This window comes from Balearica regulorum, chromosome 9 (assembly GCF_011004875.1).
Source record: "Balearica regulorum gibbericeps isolate bBalReg1 chromosome 9, bBalReg1.pri, whole genome shotgun sequence".
Lineage (NCBI taxonomy): Eukaryota > Metazoa > Chordata > Aves > Gruiformes > Gruidae > Balearica > Balearica regulorum.
Genome location: NC_046192.1, coordinates 6,642,414 through 6,658,517, shown reverse-complemented (window position 1 = coordinate 6,658,517; position 16,104 = coordinate 6,642,414). Strand labels below are relative to the sequence as shown.

At 36.0% G+C, this 16,104-nt stretch overlaps 1 protein-coding gene across 1 annotated transcript; it reads left to right on the top strand.

Annotated features, from left to right (window-relative positions):
• The first annotated feature begins 4,817 nt into the window (after nt 1–4,817).
• On the top strand, nt 4,818–15,800 carry RBP2 (retinol binding protein 2). Its single transcript, XM_010309190.2, has 4 exons — nt 4,818–4,948; nt 11,243–11,421; nt 14,476–14,577; nt 15,479–15,800. Exons 1-4 carry the CDS (start codon nt 4,876–4,878, stop codon nt 15,530–15,532), a joined length of 408 nt encoding a protein of 135 aa, XP_010307492.1. The 5' UTR covers nt 4,818–4,875; the 3' UTR covers nt 15,533–15,800.
• Nucleotides 15,801–16,104: the final 304 nt, after the last annotated feature.

Genomic DNA, 16,104 nt, shown 5'->3' with positions numbered 1-16,104 from the left:
TTGATTCTGTCCTCTCCTGCTGTACGCGTCTCTCTTACTGCTCCTGCCACTTCTTAGTACATTCTCTGCCCAGTAGCTGATGACTGTCTTCACCCACCTGAATCCCCAAGGCCTGCAAGCCATCTTACAAACTGACAAGAAGCAGATTGCCTCCCTATAACTTACTTTTAGTTGTCATAATGTGACTACTCATGTTTGTGCTGAGCAGAGCCTCAAGCCTGGTGAGATAGCACCTCTGACAGTTTTTGCAGTAGCAGCCATCACTGAATACATTTTAAGTGATTAATTTCTTAAAAATAAAAATAAACCTAATAAGTGCACATGTGCTAACAAGTTAAAAATAATAATAGGTGTCTGTGACCATGCTGCTTCTGTCTGAATCCTTCAGGGGAATTCAGTTGCTAAGAACAACTTACGCAGCATACCATATTTCTGTGTATTAAACAACAATCAAATAACTATAGGCAAAAGTGCCAGCTGTCAAGCATGAGGAGCGTAGGGGCTGATCGGGGGAGTACAAGGCATTTTTCTCCTGTGTTATATATGCATATTAGATAATTTAAAAGGAAAATGAAATGAGGCAAGGACACAGTGGGAAGCATGCTACCCTCTCTTCAAAATACCATGCCCAAAAGTTTACAGAAAAAATTCTGTTTGACCAGTAGCTCTGTTCTTTATATAGTGCTCCTAACAGTGCTTTACAGCATAATTTTTCCCAAGGAGAGTGCACTACCAGCTCTTTCCAATAGCAAGAACGCTGAACTTTGTTAAGCTACCCATATAGGATTTCTCTTCTGGGCAGGTCTCAGATACAGCAAGAGGAACTGGAGGCAAGTGTTAAAAGTAGCATCCATGACCGCTGACTCATTCCACAGAAACAACATTTGGGCCTCTACTTTTCAGTCGTGTCAGCCTAGGCTCTTTTTATGAGATGTTTTGTTTCAAACTGCCACTAATCAACGTTGATTTCTAAGGCAGAGGAAAGAAAAGCCATCTTTGTTTCTTCATATGCAAATAAAGACTGAAAAAGTTACTTAGGCTTTTAACAAAAGTCTTTTGATTTTTCATGACTTTGCTTTATTTCCAAGGTCTTACTACTCAGCCATAAAACTTATCCCTGGGTTGAAACCTGACACACAAGCTATGAACTCAAAGCTTTAGTTTTGAACATTGATCTTATATTGGAAAACCTGAAGAAGACACCTCCCTCCCCCCATTGCCAGGGTTCAATACATGCTATACAGGGCATCCCTAGTGATTTTACTGGTGGTCTTGCACGGGAAGGATGCTGAGAACAAATAATCATGACGATGAAGAAAAGGCACCTTTTCTTCATTTCCTCAAACTTATACTCATGGCATAGGAAGGAAATATTGTTTTGCCATTTGGAGAGTTTGTCTCTATATATGTAGTATATAAACAATAAACATAGAGGAAATAAAGTAATTTCTGAGATTTCAAGTGGATAATAAGTCAAAATTGTAAAGCTGAAATGTGACAAGCAGCAGGTCAATATAACTAGCAAGGCACAGACCCAAGGGACCGCTGAGGATACAGTGGGTCAGTGAACTGCAAACTTACAATTACCCACAATGGGCTTTAAAAAAAATTGTGTTAACATCATCTGTACTGTCTCTTGGCTCCATATGATGGAGGCATGCATTTGAAAGTGGTAGAGGTTTGACTGCCTCTCAAGATATTGATTCGTAAACTGAAAATTCTCTTTGTGGACTTTAATGCTCTTTAAAAGCTCATGAAGCATCACAAAACTCTGTCAAGTCAAGATTTCATGTTTTATTAATTTCCTACTTAGCTAGTTTTTTGATTGGTTAAACTTAGTGTCTGTAAACCTCCTAGTTGCATATTTACCTGAAAAGGTTCAAAAGAGCTATTTCAGGCTGATGGATAAACACGTGCTTAGAGAATTCCTAATATGGAGTTGTGGTTTAACCCCAGCCAGTAACTGAGCACCACACAGCCGCTCACTCACCCCTTCCTCCCCAAGGGATTGGGGAGGAGAATCGGAAAAAAACACATGGGTTGGGATAAAGACAGTTTAATAGGATAGCAAAGAAAGAGAATAATAATAATAACAACAATAGTAACAATAATAAAACAAGTGATGCACAAATAAAATTGCTGACCACTTGCAGAGGGGAAAAAAAACCCCAAACAATGCCCGGACTATTTCTGAGCAGTGCTCTCAACCCCAGCTCCCCTCCCCATTTCTATACGGAGCATGATGTTCTATGGTATGGAATATCCCTTTGGCCGGTCTGCATCAGCTGTCCTGGCTCTGCTCTCCCAACTTCTTGTGCCCCTGGCAGGGTGTGAGAAGGTGAAAAGTCCTTGACTTAGTGTAGACACTACAACTACCTAGAGACAACTAAAACCATCAGTGTGTTATCAACATTATTCTCATACTAAATCCAACACACAGCGCTACACCCACTACTAGAAAGTCAACACTATCTCAGCCAAAACCAGGACAGGAATTTACAAAATACACACACTGGAAAAAAAAGTTTTTTCAACAAATAGTAAAGGATAGGCATAAACAAAGCATAATTGTGAAAACCTGTACCCTTATATGGGTATGCTGCTAATTAATTACAGCCTTATATGTAAAGGATGCTCTCATAATTAATTTTCTCTGACTGTGCCGTCTATTTCCTGATTAGTTCTTAATGGACATTAATTGTTGATCATCATATGTATCAGTTTCAGTCACTTCTGCATCTTACCAAAATGACTGTTATATAGGAAGCAAACTACTTCATAACTAAAATCAATGAGCATATAAAATCTCTCACCATGAGCTTATAGCATATGCTTTGATTTTAGAAGGTGATTAGAGACATTCAGTCTGATTCATTCATCATAAATCCACCACTAGACATTTGGAGATATAAGGTAAAACACTGACTACCTGCTTACAAATTGGACATCATCCCTTTATTACACTGAAGGAGACAATAACTTCCAGTTGGAAAAACAGCGTAAAAATGCACTTAAAGATTATTATGCATGTGCACGAGGGAACCGATGTTGCTTATACAGCTGATTTTGAGTGGCTGTGAGTGACTGGCTTGGGAATGATAACCTTTCCTTTTTCTTATTTTTCTAGAATCTTTCAATATATACATAAAATGTGGAGGCTAAGAAAGCACACAAAGATACGTAAAATCAAACTTACTGCATAAGTATTACATAATATCACTACAGAACAATGTTTTAAGCACAAATATTTTCAAATTTCACTTTCAACATAGCATCATTCATAGTGTTTCATCTAGAAAGTCTTATAGGGGAAGCAAATACATAAGTAGGTGTGTTCAGCCCCATAAATTGTGCCTGAAATGAGGCATACATTTTAGAAAGCCCCCCCTGCCTATTTAAAGATTTCAAACAGTGATTACCAACTTCCCTGGGTAAACTGGTCTATGGACGAAGTATAATCTACATTTAAAAATGCAGATATCTTTCTGTGTGCATTCACATAGGAATTCCCCTAACTTCAGTTTTCAGTCACTGCAGTTCCTTGAGCCTTTGTTCCATATCTGATTGAAAACCCCGTTAATATCTTCTGTAGGTATAGATCAAGATATTTCTTTTCTTTCTCTTAAATTAGGTCCTTAAATATCATGCAAAGGTATTTTAAGAACTCAGCTGCCAGAAACTCTCAACTTTTTTTAGTTTTTTACTTTTTTAATCCCTGTATAATTTTTCAGCATTTGTGGAATTTTGCATTCAATTTTAACAAAGTGAAAGCATACAGAAGACATTGTAAGATCAGTAACTCTTCAATTTACTTATTTCTGAGTTGGATTTCTAGACCTTAATACTTTTCTAGTAAAATTTTTAATACTATCCCCATTTAAAAAAATAACAAAAGAAAGAAGAGAGAAAGAAAAGCAAGCAGTTTTGGACTCCTCATCACTTCAATTATTCTATCTGTAGAGCCTTCTGTAAGTTATCCTCACTATTTAAAGCCAAAAAAATTTAAAACCTTAATTTATATTAATTTGCTTTTAGTGCTTACTTTAAATTCCAATAAAGTTCTACAGCACATTCAAATTCTCTATTCAGACACATTCTGAATGTGCTTCTTTGCACAACTGAAATCTGTGCTTTTTCCCACAACCATGTAATGCTGCTGGATGAAAAATACCTTTCTAACACAAACCGCTATGTTTCAGAGTAATTAAAAAATCATTTTTAGGGTAGGATTGATACTGATTATGATTTATTTCAATTTACTTTACATTTGCTAAACTTACTGTTAAATTAAAACAAAAATATGGAAGTGCAGTTGGTATAAGTGCAGTTATTGGTATATAGATATTTTGAAAATCAAAGGAAATTAAAAATATTTTCAACAGAAATATTCCCTTTTCTGCCCTTCCTTGCATTTGTTATCCATTCAAGACTTCCATCAATTTTAAATGGGACTTCTGGATATGTCAGCTCTGTAAGACTGGTTCCTCATAAGGAAATGTGACACATAGAAAGGAACTGAAAAAGAGAATTCACCTTGGAAAGTTCAACTGGGTTGTACAATTTGCCACTGTGTTCAATATATTTCAAAGGTATCACATAATAGCTAGTAGTTCTTTACAAAGGTCACTGTAAAATCATATCCTGTATTACTACATATTTCAGAAAGTGTTCCTTGTCTGCCAGCTGTTCAACTGAACTTTGTTAACGAAGGCAAAGTTTTCTAGGGTTATCACTCTGACCCTTAAACTGTATTATCTAGAAAACCATAAACCTTATAAAAAAAAAGATATGAAAAGGTTTATAAAACATTCTCATAGCAGATCCTGTTTCCAACCTCACCTCATCATCTGAAGTTGGTTTTAAGCTCTTGCCACCATGCCTGCTGATTACAATGGGACGTGGGAAATGGAAACCAATGAAAACTTTGAAGGCTACATGGTTGCTTTAGGTAAATGAAAAAATATTAACTATATAGAGATACAATGTTTCAATTATAAGTAAAATTCTTCTAAAAATTGAGAGTATTTCTGCAATGTGCATTGTGGCATAAGGGTTTCTGCAAATCACATCATTAAAAATCAAATAATAGTAATGTACTTATAATTACAGTTATCTAAGTATATAACTTCGACTTGTAGCCGAAGATATTTGTCTGTGTTTAGATAAATGAAAAAACCAGATATAGATGAGGAAAAAAAACCAAACCAGACTTTCAGATACAGAAGCTCTTTTTCATTGCCTGTATATACTTACTGTAGCAGTCAAGCCACAACTTGGTTAGCTCTCTTAAAGAGGAATAGGTTATTATATATCACTAAAGCAACAATACTATTTAATACTTAATTAGTGCTTTGAATTAGTAGAAATTATCTGTACCAGTTGCATGGTAAAGGTGATAAAAGCCTTTAAAAGCATTTAAAGATAAATGGACAGATATTTCTGACAATTTTTGTGGGATTCATTCTTATAGAGCAAGGAGACTTAGGTCACAGGAGTTCTTAAATGTATGTTTACATGGTTAACTATGCTTAATTTGAGTTGGCTATGACCTTCATTGATGACAGCAATATATGTGTACATGCAAAAAGAGATGTTCTGCTCTTAGGCAACTTCAATCTACTACTTTGTTAGCCTCTTTATCATTAGAAGCCTGGTAGCTACAGTTTGTGTATCCATTGTATAGGATATTAAGCATATTCTTGTGATGCTAGAATACCAAAACACTGTTAACTGAATGCAAGCAATATCCTTGTCGGTTCATATCAAGATCGAGTTTATGTTGTTTGTAGATTTATTTTTCCCCACACTGACAGACTCAATTTGTGTAATGACTGTGAGATATTTTTATGAGAGAAATGTCTTCTTTTGCTGCACCTATTATTTTCAATATAAATTGCCTTTCAAGTATTTTTGTTCTCATAAAAGCATAAACTTTTTGCTCCAGGTCATTATGATTATGCAAGTAGTATGCAGGAAATCCTTCCTCTACTTAGGTTAGCAGAGACGTAGATCTTTAATTTGCTGAAAAGCAAATGAGGAAGTACAGTGTACTTATTGATTTTGAACCATCTTATGAGGAAAGGCTGAGAGAACTTGGTCTGGTTAGTCTGGAGAAGACTAAGAGGGGATCTCATCAATACTTATAAATATCTAAAGGGTGGATGTCAAGAGGATGGGGCCAGACTCCTTTTCAGCGGTGCCCCATGACAGACAAGGGGCAACAGGCACAAGATGGAACACAGGAAATTCCATCTCAATATGAGGAAAAACTTCTTCACTTTCAAGGTGACAGAGCACTGGAACAGGCTGCCCAGAGAGGTTGTGGAGTCTCCTTCTCTGGAGATATTCAAAACCCGCCTGGACGCCATCCTGTGCAACATGCTCTAAGTGATCCTGCTCGAGCAGGGGGGTTGGACTAGATGATCTCTGGAGGTCCCTTCCAACCCCTACCATTCTGTGATTCTGTGTGATTCTGTGAAAAGAAGAAATAATAGAAAACATCAACATTTCTCAAGAATTTCTTCAGTACCCTCTGGATTGGCATTTAAAGAGCAGTTATCACCTTTCCACCACTGCAGTAATATAGCTGCATTCTAAAAACTGCAAAAAATATGGGAGTTAGATTTATACATGCATGAGAAGTGTAATCTTTAGAATTGGGAATCTTCTCTCAGCTCTAGTACATCACAGATGAAGGGCATAAAGGACCAGTTTCCTTACCGCACATGATGCCTATAAAACTTACACAGGAAAAGTAGTCATTAGAGTTGGCTAATTTAACCTAGATTGGAGGAGTCTGTCTGGCTCTGAATCATAAATTAGCATGTGGCAAAAATCAAACCTCTATTTTCTTTTCATGCTTATAATTGATAGCCCTCAGGGGTCCCACTGGGTTTATGCACTTCTCATTCCCAGATGTCTCATTGTTTTCTATCTAGTGGTCATTGATTTCTATCTTCCGTTCAGCTTTTGCTCTTCTTATTTCTCTGTCTTTCTACAGTAGCTGACACCACTGTAAGAGTGATGCTGATAAACAGGAGCTTTTTCAGGTCAAAGTACCTTATACTTTTCATCAGATGTCGAGATCAGACTTGTGGCTTCTTGTGCTTTTTTCAAAAGATGTTGAGTCAAGTTAATGGAAAGCTGAAACGGACTTGTTTGCTCAGATTCCAAAATACCTACTTGCAAAGATGTAGATTATAAAAGCAATCCAGTGGTTCAGAATCAATGAGTATGCTGTATAGCCATCTTCCACAAGCTAAGAAAATGTATTTCTTAGGAAAAAGAGTCTACAACGTGGAAGGTAATTAGGTAATTAAATCTAACAATCCTCAATGTCTACACTAGTGACTGACTGAGGGGTAACTACCACAAAATCCTTAACTGAGATGAAAAATTTGATGCTTTAACTGATTTTCTACTAGTTTTACTCTCATCAAAGAATCCTGACCCTAATTTATTTGTCTATTCAGATTGAAAAAGAAGAAATACACATAAACACATAAAAATAAACTCTCATCATTATTCAACAATTGAAAATAGTCATAATTTCCTCAAAGCTTCAACTCTTTTAAGAGAGAAAGGCAAGTTTCATTATTTATAGTTTTTAGCCCTTGTGGTTAGGGAGAAAAGCTCAATAACTTTAGGGAAGTCTGTAAATACTATACATATATGCCTGTGAGATACAAACACAAAAAAAAAAAAAAAAAAAAAAAAAGATTTTTGAGAAATAAGAATGGTTAAGCCAATATCATGAATTTCAGGAGAAAGATACACAATAACTGAAGTAATTTGAGTGCCAGAGTTTCACAGTTATGCATAAAGAATAATTACTACTTTATATGCAACTGAAATATGATTGCAGCATTAAATATGCCAACTGCAAGGGAGCCATGGGACCTGTTGGTCTGGATGATATTTCAGTCAACTTCTAGTTGTCACAAATTGACTATTCCAGGCTGTCTTCATCTACCTCAGGCTTCTCTCACTGCCTGCTCAGCTTCTGGTCTTACCTACGATTCTTGCGTCCAGCCCAGTTGTCTCTGTTTTGGCTCCGCTTCAGTTCAGTCTCAGCTCTTTGCTCCAAGACCTGACCTACTTTTGCGGGGTGTTACTCTAACCACCAGTCATGACGGTCATCCTGCTCTAGTTCTGCCTTGCTTTGTAGTGATAAATTTCATCATACTTGATAATGGTCTTTTGATAATTATCTTGATAAAGATCTCTTTACTTTTTAGGTTTATTCTTTGCTTATTTTTTAGGATGCAAATTAAACATATAAACATTAAAAATATGATGTGCATATTTCCTTTCCAAAAGGATTTGTCATTTTGGTGATATCTTTTCATCTGGTTGTAGTGACCATCTCATTATTGTTCCTTTCTTCCCTTCCAGGGTAGTATTAGATGAGATTTTTTTGTATTGTTTATTTGAGTCGAGCAGTAACATTTCACCTGTGTTTGTCTTAAAATCCCGGAGAAATGTCAGGGAAAAGGATAGCAGCTGCTAATAACATGCATTTCTTTCAATTTTAATTTACCCACTGTAGAATTTAAACTGTTTTTTTCGACCAAATTCAATAAGAATTTAGTGTCTAACTGTCATAATACAAGTATTAATTATATCAGCTCTAAACTAAACTTAAATTATTACCATCCTTATATTCTGATCTTTTTATAATAAGTAATCCATTTTCCAATTTTATAATTCCTTTTGTACCATAAATACTAGCATGAACGGGTCTGCAGCAGTTACTCATTGCATCTCAATGGCATCCTGAGAACCATTTCAGTTAATGAATAAATTATGACTTTTTTATCATTAAATCAAGTGGATGTTTGATCCCTTACTGATCTTATATATCCCAGTGGAAACTGAGAGAAAAATGGATGGATTCAGCCTACAATGGGGTCTGGACTACAGGCATCCAATACTGGGAAGCCTGCTCTAAAAAAAGAGAGTAACAGTTCATGAGAATAAAAGAATTTGACCCACTCGGTAGCCTGAAACAAAGCAAGAGGAAGAATGTATTAGAATAAGGAATGCAATATAGATGTATTTTTCCTGGGAAATACTTTGATTCGTTACCTACCCTGGGCAGACTGTACTGGAGAGGTACTCACTGAACTTTCTGATGAAATTTTCAGACTACTTTCCCAATAAGAATGCCAGCAACTGGTTGGGATGAGGGAGCTATTTGCACCAGTTCTCTGGATCTGGCCCTTCATAAGTACATTGTGATTTTTTGTGTATACATGCATATATATACTGAAAGTTATACTATTTTAAAAATACCAATGAATTAGCAAAAAAAAAAAAAAAAAAAAAAAAAAAGCAAAGATGCATATGGCTATAGGTGATTCTCAGAATGGAAAGAAATTACATGGAAAGGGTGAAAAGATATTCTTCTGCTCTGATTCTCACAATTTTACATGTGGTTGATATTTTAGGTATTTATTAAAGTGCTCAGGTTCAAAGCACACTGAGGTTTTGTTTTTTCAAAATTCATCCATCCTTATAATTAATACATACACATTTCTATACTTTAATTAAAGAATAGTTTTGCCCTTTAAGCCAGAAACTTTGATTTTATCATAAACATGTTACAAAGTATTTTAATCTACTATAATAGAACAATATATCATTTTTATTGCTTGTATTGTTCAAAATGCAGTTATGAAAACCATGCTTTAATAAAACCTCCCCTGATTTTTCTCCAGGAGCTACAGGACCAATATATTAGTCAGAAATAGCATTTCTTTAGAAGTCTAGACATTTTTTTTCCTCAGAGAGAACTAAATTTTATGTTACCTAGCTATAAATCAGACCCAGAGATACCTTTAATCCACCACAGCAGATAAAATATACCCAAGAAGTCTTGAATATAAATACTGAACAAGAACATTATTCCCCATGTTAAAAAGTCCCAGTTTTTTTCAAGCCAATCCTCTTACTCAATTCGATTAGTACTTCACAAGTAGTATAATGAATCTACCAAAAGAAAAAGGCCTCCATTAGTATGTGGCATTGCTGAGCTGACAATGATTAACTCACATGCGAAACCACTAAAGGATGGCTAACAAACCAAAACCATTTTTCAATCTCTTGCAGAAGCATGTGAGATTATTTCATTTGCATATAGCACCATAATAAGATTCACTGCCAGCTGGTCAGAAATATTTATTGCAGATAGTAATGCAGCTGGCATTAGGTGGATTGTCTGGGGCAAACTGTCATCATGGTAATATATATTCTCCTTTTGGTAACTTTCAATGCATTCAGTTGCAAGCAGTTGTTTACATTATAATGTTAGTCTTCATCATGAACAAAATAAGGATGCTAAGAAGAGCAGTACTGCATAAAATGTTGACAGAATATTCAACAGGAACTGTCAAATGCTGTAGTTTGATACTTTTCAGACTTTTGACTTTGACTTTGTCTCCCTTTGACATCTAAACTAAAATTTATTTCTATGTCTACTGTCTAACAATAATGGATAAGTCAGGATTTTATTTCATTGTTTCTTTTTTTACTCATTAGTATAATTTTCATTATTTTAAAATTAATTATTTCTCTTGTGTACTCCCACAGACTATAGCATCATCATAAAAGTAACATGCCCAAATCCCCTTGATTATACACTCACTCTAACATGCTTATTTTCTGAAAAGGAATATTATTCTGAGATCCTTCTTTTGGGGGTGGCCAACATTTGTAACCCTGCAGGACTCATACCAGTACCCTCATATGCCTAAGATTCACACTGCATGCTTAGAAAAGGGAATGACTCCCAGGCATAAGAAGGTAATAGCACTCCTGGCATCCTACAGCTTCATGTGTGAGTGAGGCCAAAAAGGCAACGTCAGTCTTAATAGCTCCTGTTCTTTCACATTCTCAAAAAGACCTGGAGATTCAGGTGATTTAACATCCCGGTATCTATTTACTACCGGTTGTATGTTGTAGCTCTGCTCACAACATTCCCACAGATATCCTGTTAATAAATAAACTTCTAATCAGTGGAAGATCCTCAAATTGAAAGTCTACCTGCAAACACAAGATTATTTTTATTTGAAATGATCTTTTTCTCTGCAAAATGTTGCAGGTAAAAGCATTATTTGTGGAAGTATGTTCCACATAATTTTTTAATTATTATTATGTGTAAATACAAATGCTGTAGTTTTTTATTTTTGGTAACAAATATTAGAATTTTCATTGTTATGCTTTCTTTTCTGTTTTTTGGCAGATATTGATTTTGCAACTCGTAAGATTGCAAAACACTTGAAACAAACAAAGGAGATTATTCAAGATGGAGACAATTTTAAAACAAAAACAATCAGTACTTTCAGAAACTATGAACTAAATTACACTGTGGGAGTGGAGTTTGAAGAACACACCAAAGGACTGGATAACCGAGTGGTAAAGGTAAAACTTTGATACCTGATATCTGTTTACACTGCAGTCAGCACCAGGAGCAGTTCCAAAAATCAGCTGAATACATTAAAAAAAAACCAAAAAACCAAAAACCCAAACAGTATTTTACAGACATCAAAGGATTTTTATAAAACAGAAATAATTTGCATCTTGAGATAGTTTTTTTTCCTGCTACAAGTCTTTATTATAAATGCAAATCAGGATGGTTACTCAGATACATGACGACAATCATTAATTACATAGTTTTCTAGCAGGGGATTTTTTCCAGCTTTTCTATGATACACCTTTATGTATTTAGAAAGTAGCAAAACTATATTTAACTTATGTATCTTCCTTAATGAAACTGTAATCCCACTCTGTTTTTAATCTGAGCCTGCTCAGCCTCAGTTGGACAATTTAACAGTTGGACACTGTTAAAAATAAACCAGCACTCAGCTATTAACTTTAAGGGAGCTTTGGGAAGGGACAAGAAAAGCATGTGAGCCAAAGCTGCCACTGGTATGGGTGGCAGGCCTACTGGCAGTGGTAGACAGGCAAGGAGACCCAGCAATGCATACTTTAATATCTTTAGGATTATAGGGGTAACCTGAGCTCAAAAATTTCCCTAGGAAACTGTAGGCATATGTTCAGACATCTTTCAGTGAGATATGAGGACAAGTAACGTTTGGATCAAGGACCATATTGTGTGTTAGCCCATGCCCTACCTCCTACGACAGACAGAGTCAACTAATAAGTCTGTTCCCGTGAGGCATTCAAACAAGGCTGTATCAGGGAAGTCAGAGAGGAAAAGAGCACTAATATGTAATTCACTTACTGAATTCAGCTTCATGTTTCTGTATCAATATTGCTTCTGTTTTACTCTCTTCTCACCCCTAAAATACTTAAGCAAGATTTTCAAAGGTAGAAGGGCCAGTAGATCTTCATTTTCCACTGACTGTCCCCTTCAGAGTCTTGCTAATCTTGCAAGCCTGCCTGTCTTTGTCATCATTCACTGAATCTACCCATATCAACTCTTTTGCCAATTACCACAGTTTTATTCTTCCACTCAGCTCTCAGCTCTCTTGCTCTTCTCCAAACATATGCTGTCTTTCCCATCAGTATCTTCTCAACAAACAAGGTTTCAGAACTTGTTGCCAAACTCCGAGAAGCTGAGATCAAAGCTCACTGTCAACAAGACCTGTTTTGTTTTGGCAATTGCCACAGGATATTGGCAGCGTAAAGGACATGTTTATGTTTGAACTCATATCATCCTTCACTGGAGTGGCACAAATTTAACAGAAGACATTGTTTATTCACTATGGATCACTTTTCATTCTCAAACTAACTTTGTGCGGTGTAATTCCCATGATTTATTCCAAATTATTTCTCATTCATAGCACTGCAAGCTATCAAATAATAAGACCCATGTTTTTCCAGTATCCTGAATATCCTTATCTCTACATTTTCTTCCTATGACTTTATCCACTGAGCACTGGGTGGGACATATTCCTGTGACAGTGTTTATGCTCAAAACATTGATCCCGTATCTCTTTGGATCAGTTGAAGGCACTACTTACTAAGGATCTAAGGACTCATTCTTCGCCACTGCCAAAGCCATTACCTTTCTGTGCAAAATCATTTCACTTGCAGACGCTCCTCTTCACTATCAATTATTAGGAAGGAAGGAAGGAAGGAAGGAAGGAAGGAAGGAAGGAAGGAAGGAAGGAAGAAAAGAAAGAAACACAGCTTGTACAATTATAACGCTACCTGGTTTAATCATTTTTGCCTAATATTCTTTTCTGAACCAATTATATTATTTGTTTCTAACAAGAGGAGAAAGAAAAAGGAAGCATGTCATGCCATTATTCTCTGGACTGCTATCAAAGAATTTTCTGGTCATTTTATTAACAAAACAATGCCTCAAACACATTGAAGTTAGATGAAGGTAATAAAACTGCTAGGCAACATTTAAACGTAAGGAGGGCATGGATAATTTAAAGAGCATGCAGCTTAAAAATTCCGTAAATAAGAAAGAAGTTAACTGAAATGGAATGAGTTTTGTCTCGTTATTAATAGAAAGCTCCCTCATAAGAGAAATAAATCATCCAGTGCTGAACTAGAAAATGAATTAAGCTCCCAATACTCTTGGAGCTTTTTAATAACTGAACTTCCACTGACTGTAACTGGTCTCTGGTGAGGATTTGCCTGTAATACATGGTTAAATGTCTCCCTAAAGTACACTGGTTCAAATCTAGAACAATTCAAACAAAGTTGCCTTAAATTTACTCTAGTGTATCTGAGTAGAGAATTTAGCCTGTAAAGAGAACTTCTTCTTACAGATATGGTCATCCTGCTCCTGAACAAGAATCAACGTACACATACAAAATACCCTGTTTATTAGTGACAGATTCTGAATCACACTGAATCATGAAATGGTTGAGGATGGAAGGAACCTCTTGAGATGACCTAGTCCAACTCCTCTGCTCAAGCAGGGTCAGCTAGAGGACATTGTCCAGCTTATGATCATATCTCTTTAATGGTCTTTTGTGAAAGTGCATGAAAGATACTATAAAATAATTTATTGCATGAGAAGATATTAACATACACTTCCTGTTGTTATTTTGTGCAGAGCTAGAAAAGGTGTTAGTATGGCACTAGTTGGTATAAGCCCCCACGTCTTCACTCATGTAACATTATAAACTTTTTATTAACGGCTTTACACAGCAAGAAAATAAAAAATAAAAATAATATTTGCATACATTGCACAAGTATCTGTTAATTCACTCAGGAATTCACTAGTTAGCATGAACACTTTATATTTGTGTATGTGAAGAAATACATGAAAATTACAACAAAGCACTGTAAAAGCTTCACATCAAAATGCTGTTTTTATCTTGGATGCATTTGGGTTTCGGTTGAGTGGTTGATTTGGGTTTTTTTAGAATGAAGATGAGGAATGGTAGGAAGCAACTGTAATTGTGTCTTCTCATTGTTTGATTGAGCTTATTTTCATGTATTCATAAACTTCTCATTAACATATCTGAGTTAATGATCTAATTCATGCAGACACTAGTGACCTGGGATGGAGACAAACTGGTATGTGTTCAGAAAGGTGAAAAGAAAAACAGGGGCTGGAAGCACTGGATTGAAGGAGACCTACTGCATCTGGTAAGGGCTGCTATGCAGATCCAAAGCACATAACTGAGACTGCAACAAAGTACGGTTCCATTTCAAAGGTTGTGTTACTTGTTCTAGTTAGAATGGTCTTTATTCAGACAGCTCTGATCTCTGAACTCTAAGGAAATCCCTCTTCTGCTACAACTCAGGAATGCTCAATTTCTTTCCACCTGCTCCCAATTAAGTTATAACCCTGCAGTGGTTTTTTGCTCCGGTCCACTGCCCTCCAGCTATTAACCCTTCTCATTACATTGCACCTCTAACATCATCTCATTCTCATATAATCAGTGGTATAAAAAAAAACCAGTATGAGAAAGATTGCAAGAAAAATATCTTTTGTTCTGAAAGAAGCACTATGAAAATTTAGCATACTATGCTGTAATACAGATCAGAAACCTTTGGATACTCAAGAGGATCCTGCAAACAAGCTACACTGCAATTATATTGTGCTAGTACAATAAAAAAGACAAAACATTCTTACATCTGAGTTAGTAAGCTGGAGCCCAAAGATAAATGAAGTGAGTCCAAGAGAGGCCAGAAGAGCCTGTGCACGAAATAAGCAGTCAGTGAAGTCCAGAAAGATTTCAAAATCATAGATACATAATGATAATGATTCCAGATCTTGGGACATCAATCAAGAAATGGGCATGATAATGTTGGATGGTGCAACAGGTGGGTGCAGAAAGATTATGGAGGAGAACTCATTGTTTCTATCTCATGATTTGCATCTAGATATCTACTCCTTCACAAGTTTACCCTCCAGATAGTTGGTATGGCCAAACACATTGCCTCAATGCAGTGGCTCAGTTGTAGTAATTTCTGGTAGGATCTGCTGTGTATGCAAAATACAACTTGTACCACAATATACTTACTAATTGTTTTAATACTGTAGGAACTGACGTGTGAAGACCAGGTGTGCCATCAGATATTTAAGAAGAAAAACTAAAATTGACCAGAAAGTCACCCAGATCTTCATCACGCTATTATGCTGTTATGTTTTGTCTAAAAAGAAGAATCAAGCCAGATCTGCAATTCTTTGACACTGTTATGTGAATGTATTTTGTTCATGCTTATGGAAACAAACATGTTTTATAGAAATAACATCGGTTACAAACATCAGTAAAAGGTAAAAAAACAGTCTGGAGCTAAATAAAAGTATTTGTCTTTCAAATAATTCTTTCCTACATCTTTGTAATCATTTCCAGAGGAATGTCCTTTAGCAACAAGGCTGAAAATTAACAGTCACAATTATCTCAACCACAGTATATCTCTCAACAGTGCTGTAATATCATAATATATTTGGATGACTGAGTAAAATTGGACATTCATTGGACTGTTTCTATTTAATTTAGTCCTGGATCACTAAGTCCACTGTTTCAGGCAACAGAATGGCTCAGTGAACACAATACATGGCCTTTCATATCTAGGTGATTCATTTGAATTTGGCCCAGGTCTATAGCTGCTAGTCGTTATCACCTGATAAATGTCTCAGGGCCAATGTGAAATGCTGTAGCTCCT

What these genes read in the sequence shown, in the direction of transcription:
- RBP2 (XM_010309190.2), top strand. Translation starts at nt 4,876, where the DNA reads ATGCCTGCTGATTACAATGGGACGTGGGAAATGGAAACCAATGAAAAC. An exon ending in AGGCTACATGGTTGCTTTAG is followed by an intron (nt 4,949 to 11,242) that starts GTAAATGAAAAA and finishes GTTTTTTGGCAG; the next exon opens with ATATTGATTTTGCAACTCGT. An exon ending in TGGATAACCGAGTGGTAAAG is followed by an intron (nt 11,422 to 14,475) that starts GTAAAACTTTGA and finishes TAATTCATGCAG; the next exon opens with ACACTAGTGACCTGGGATGG.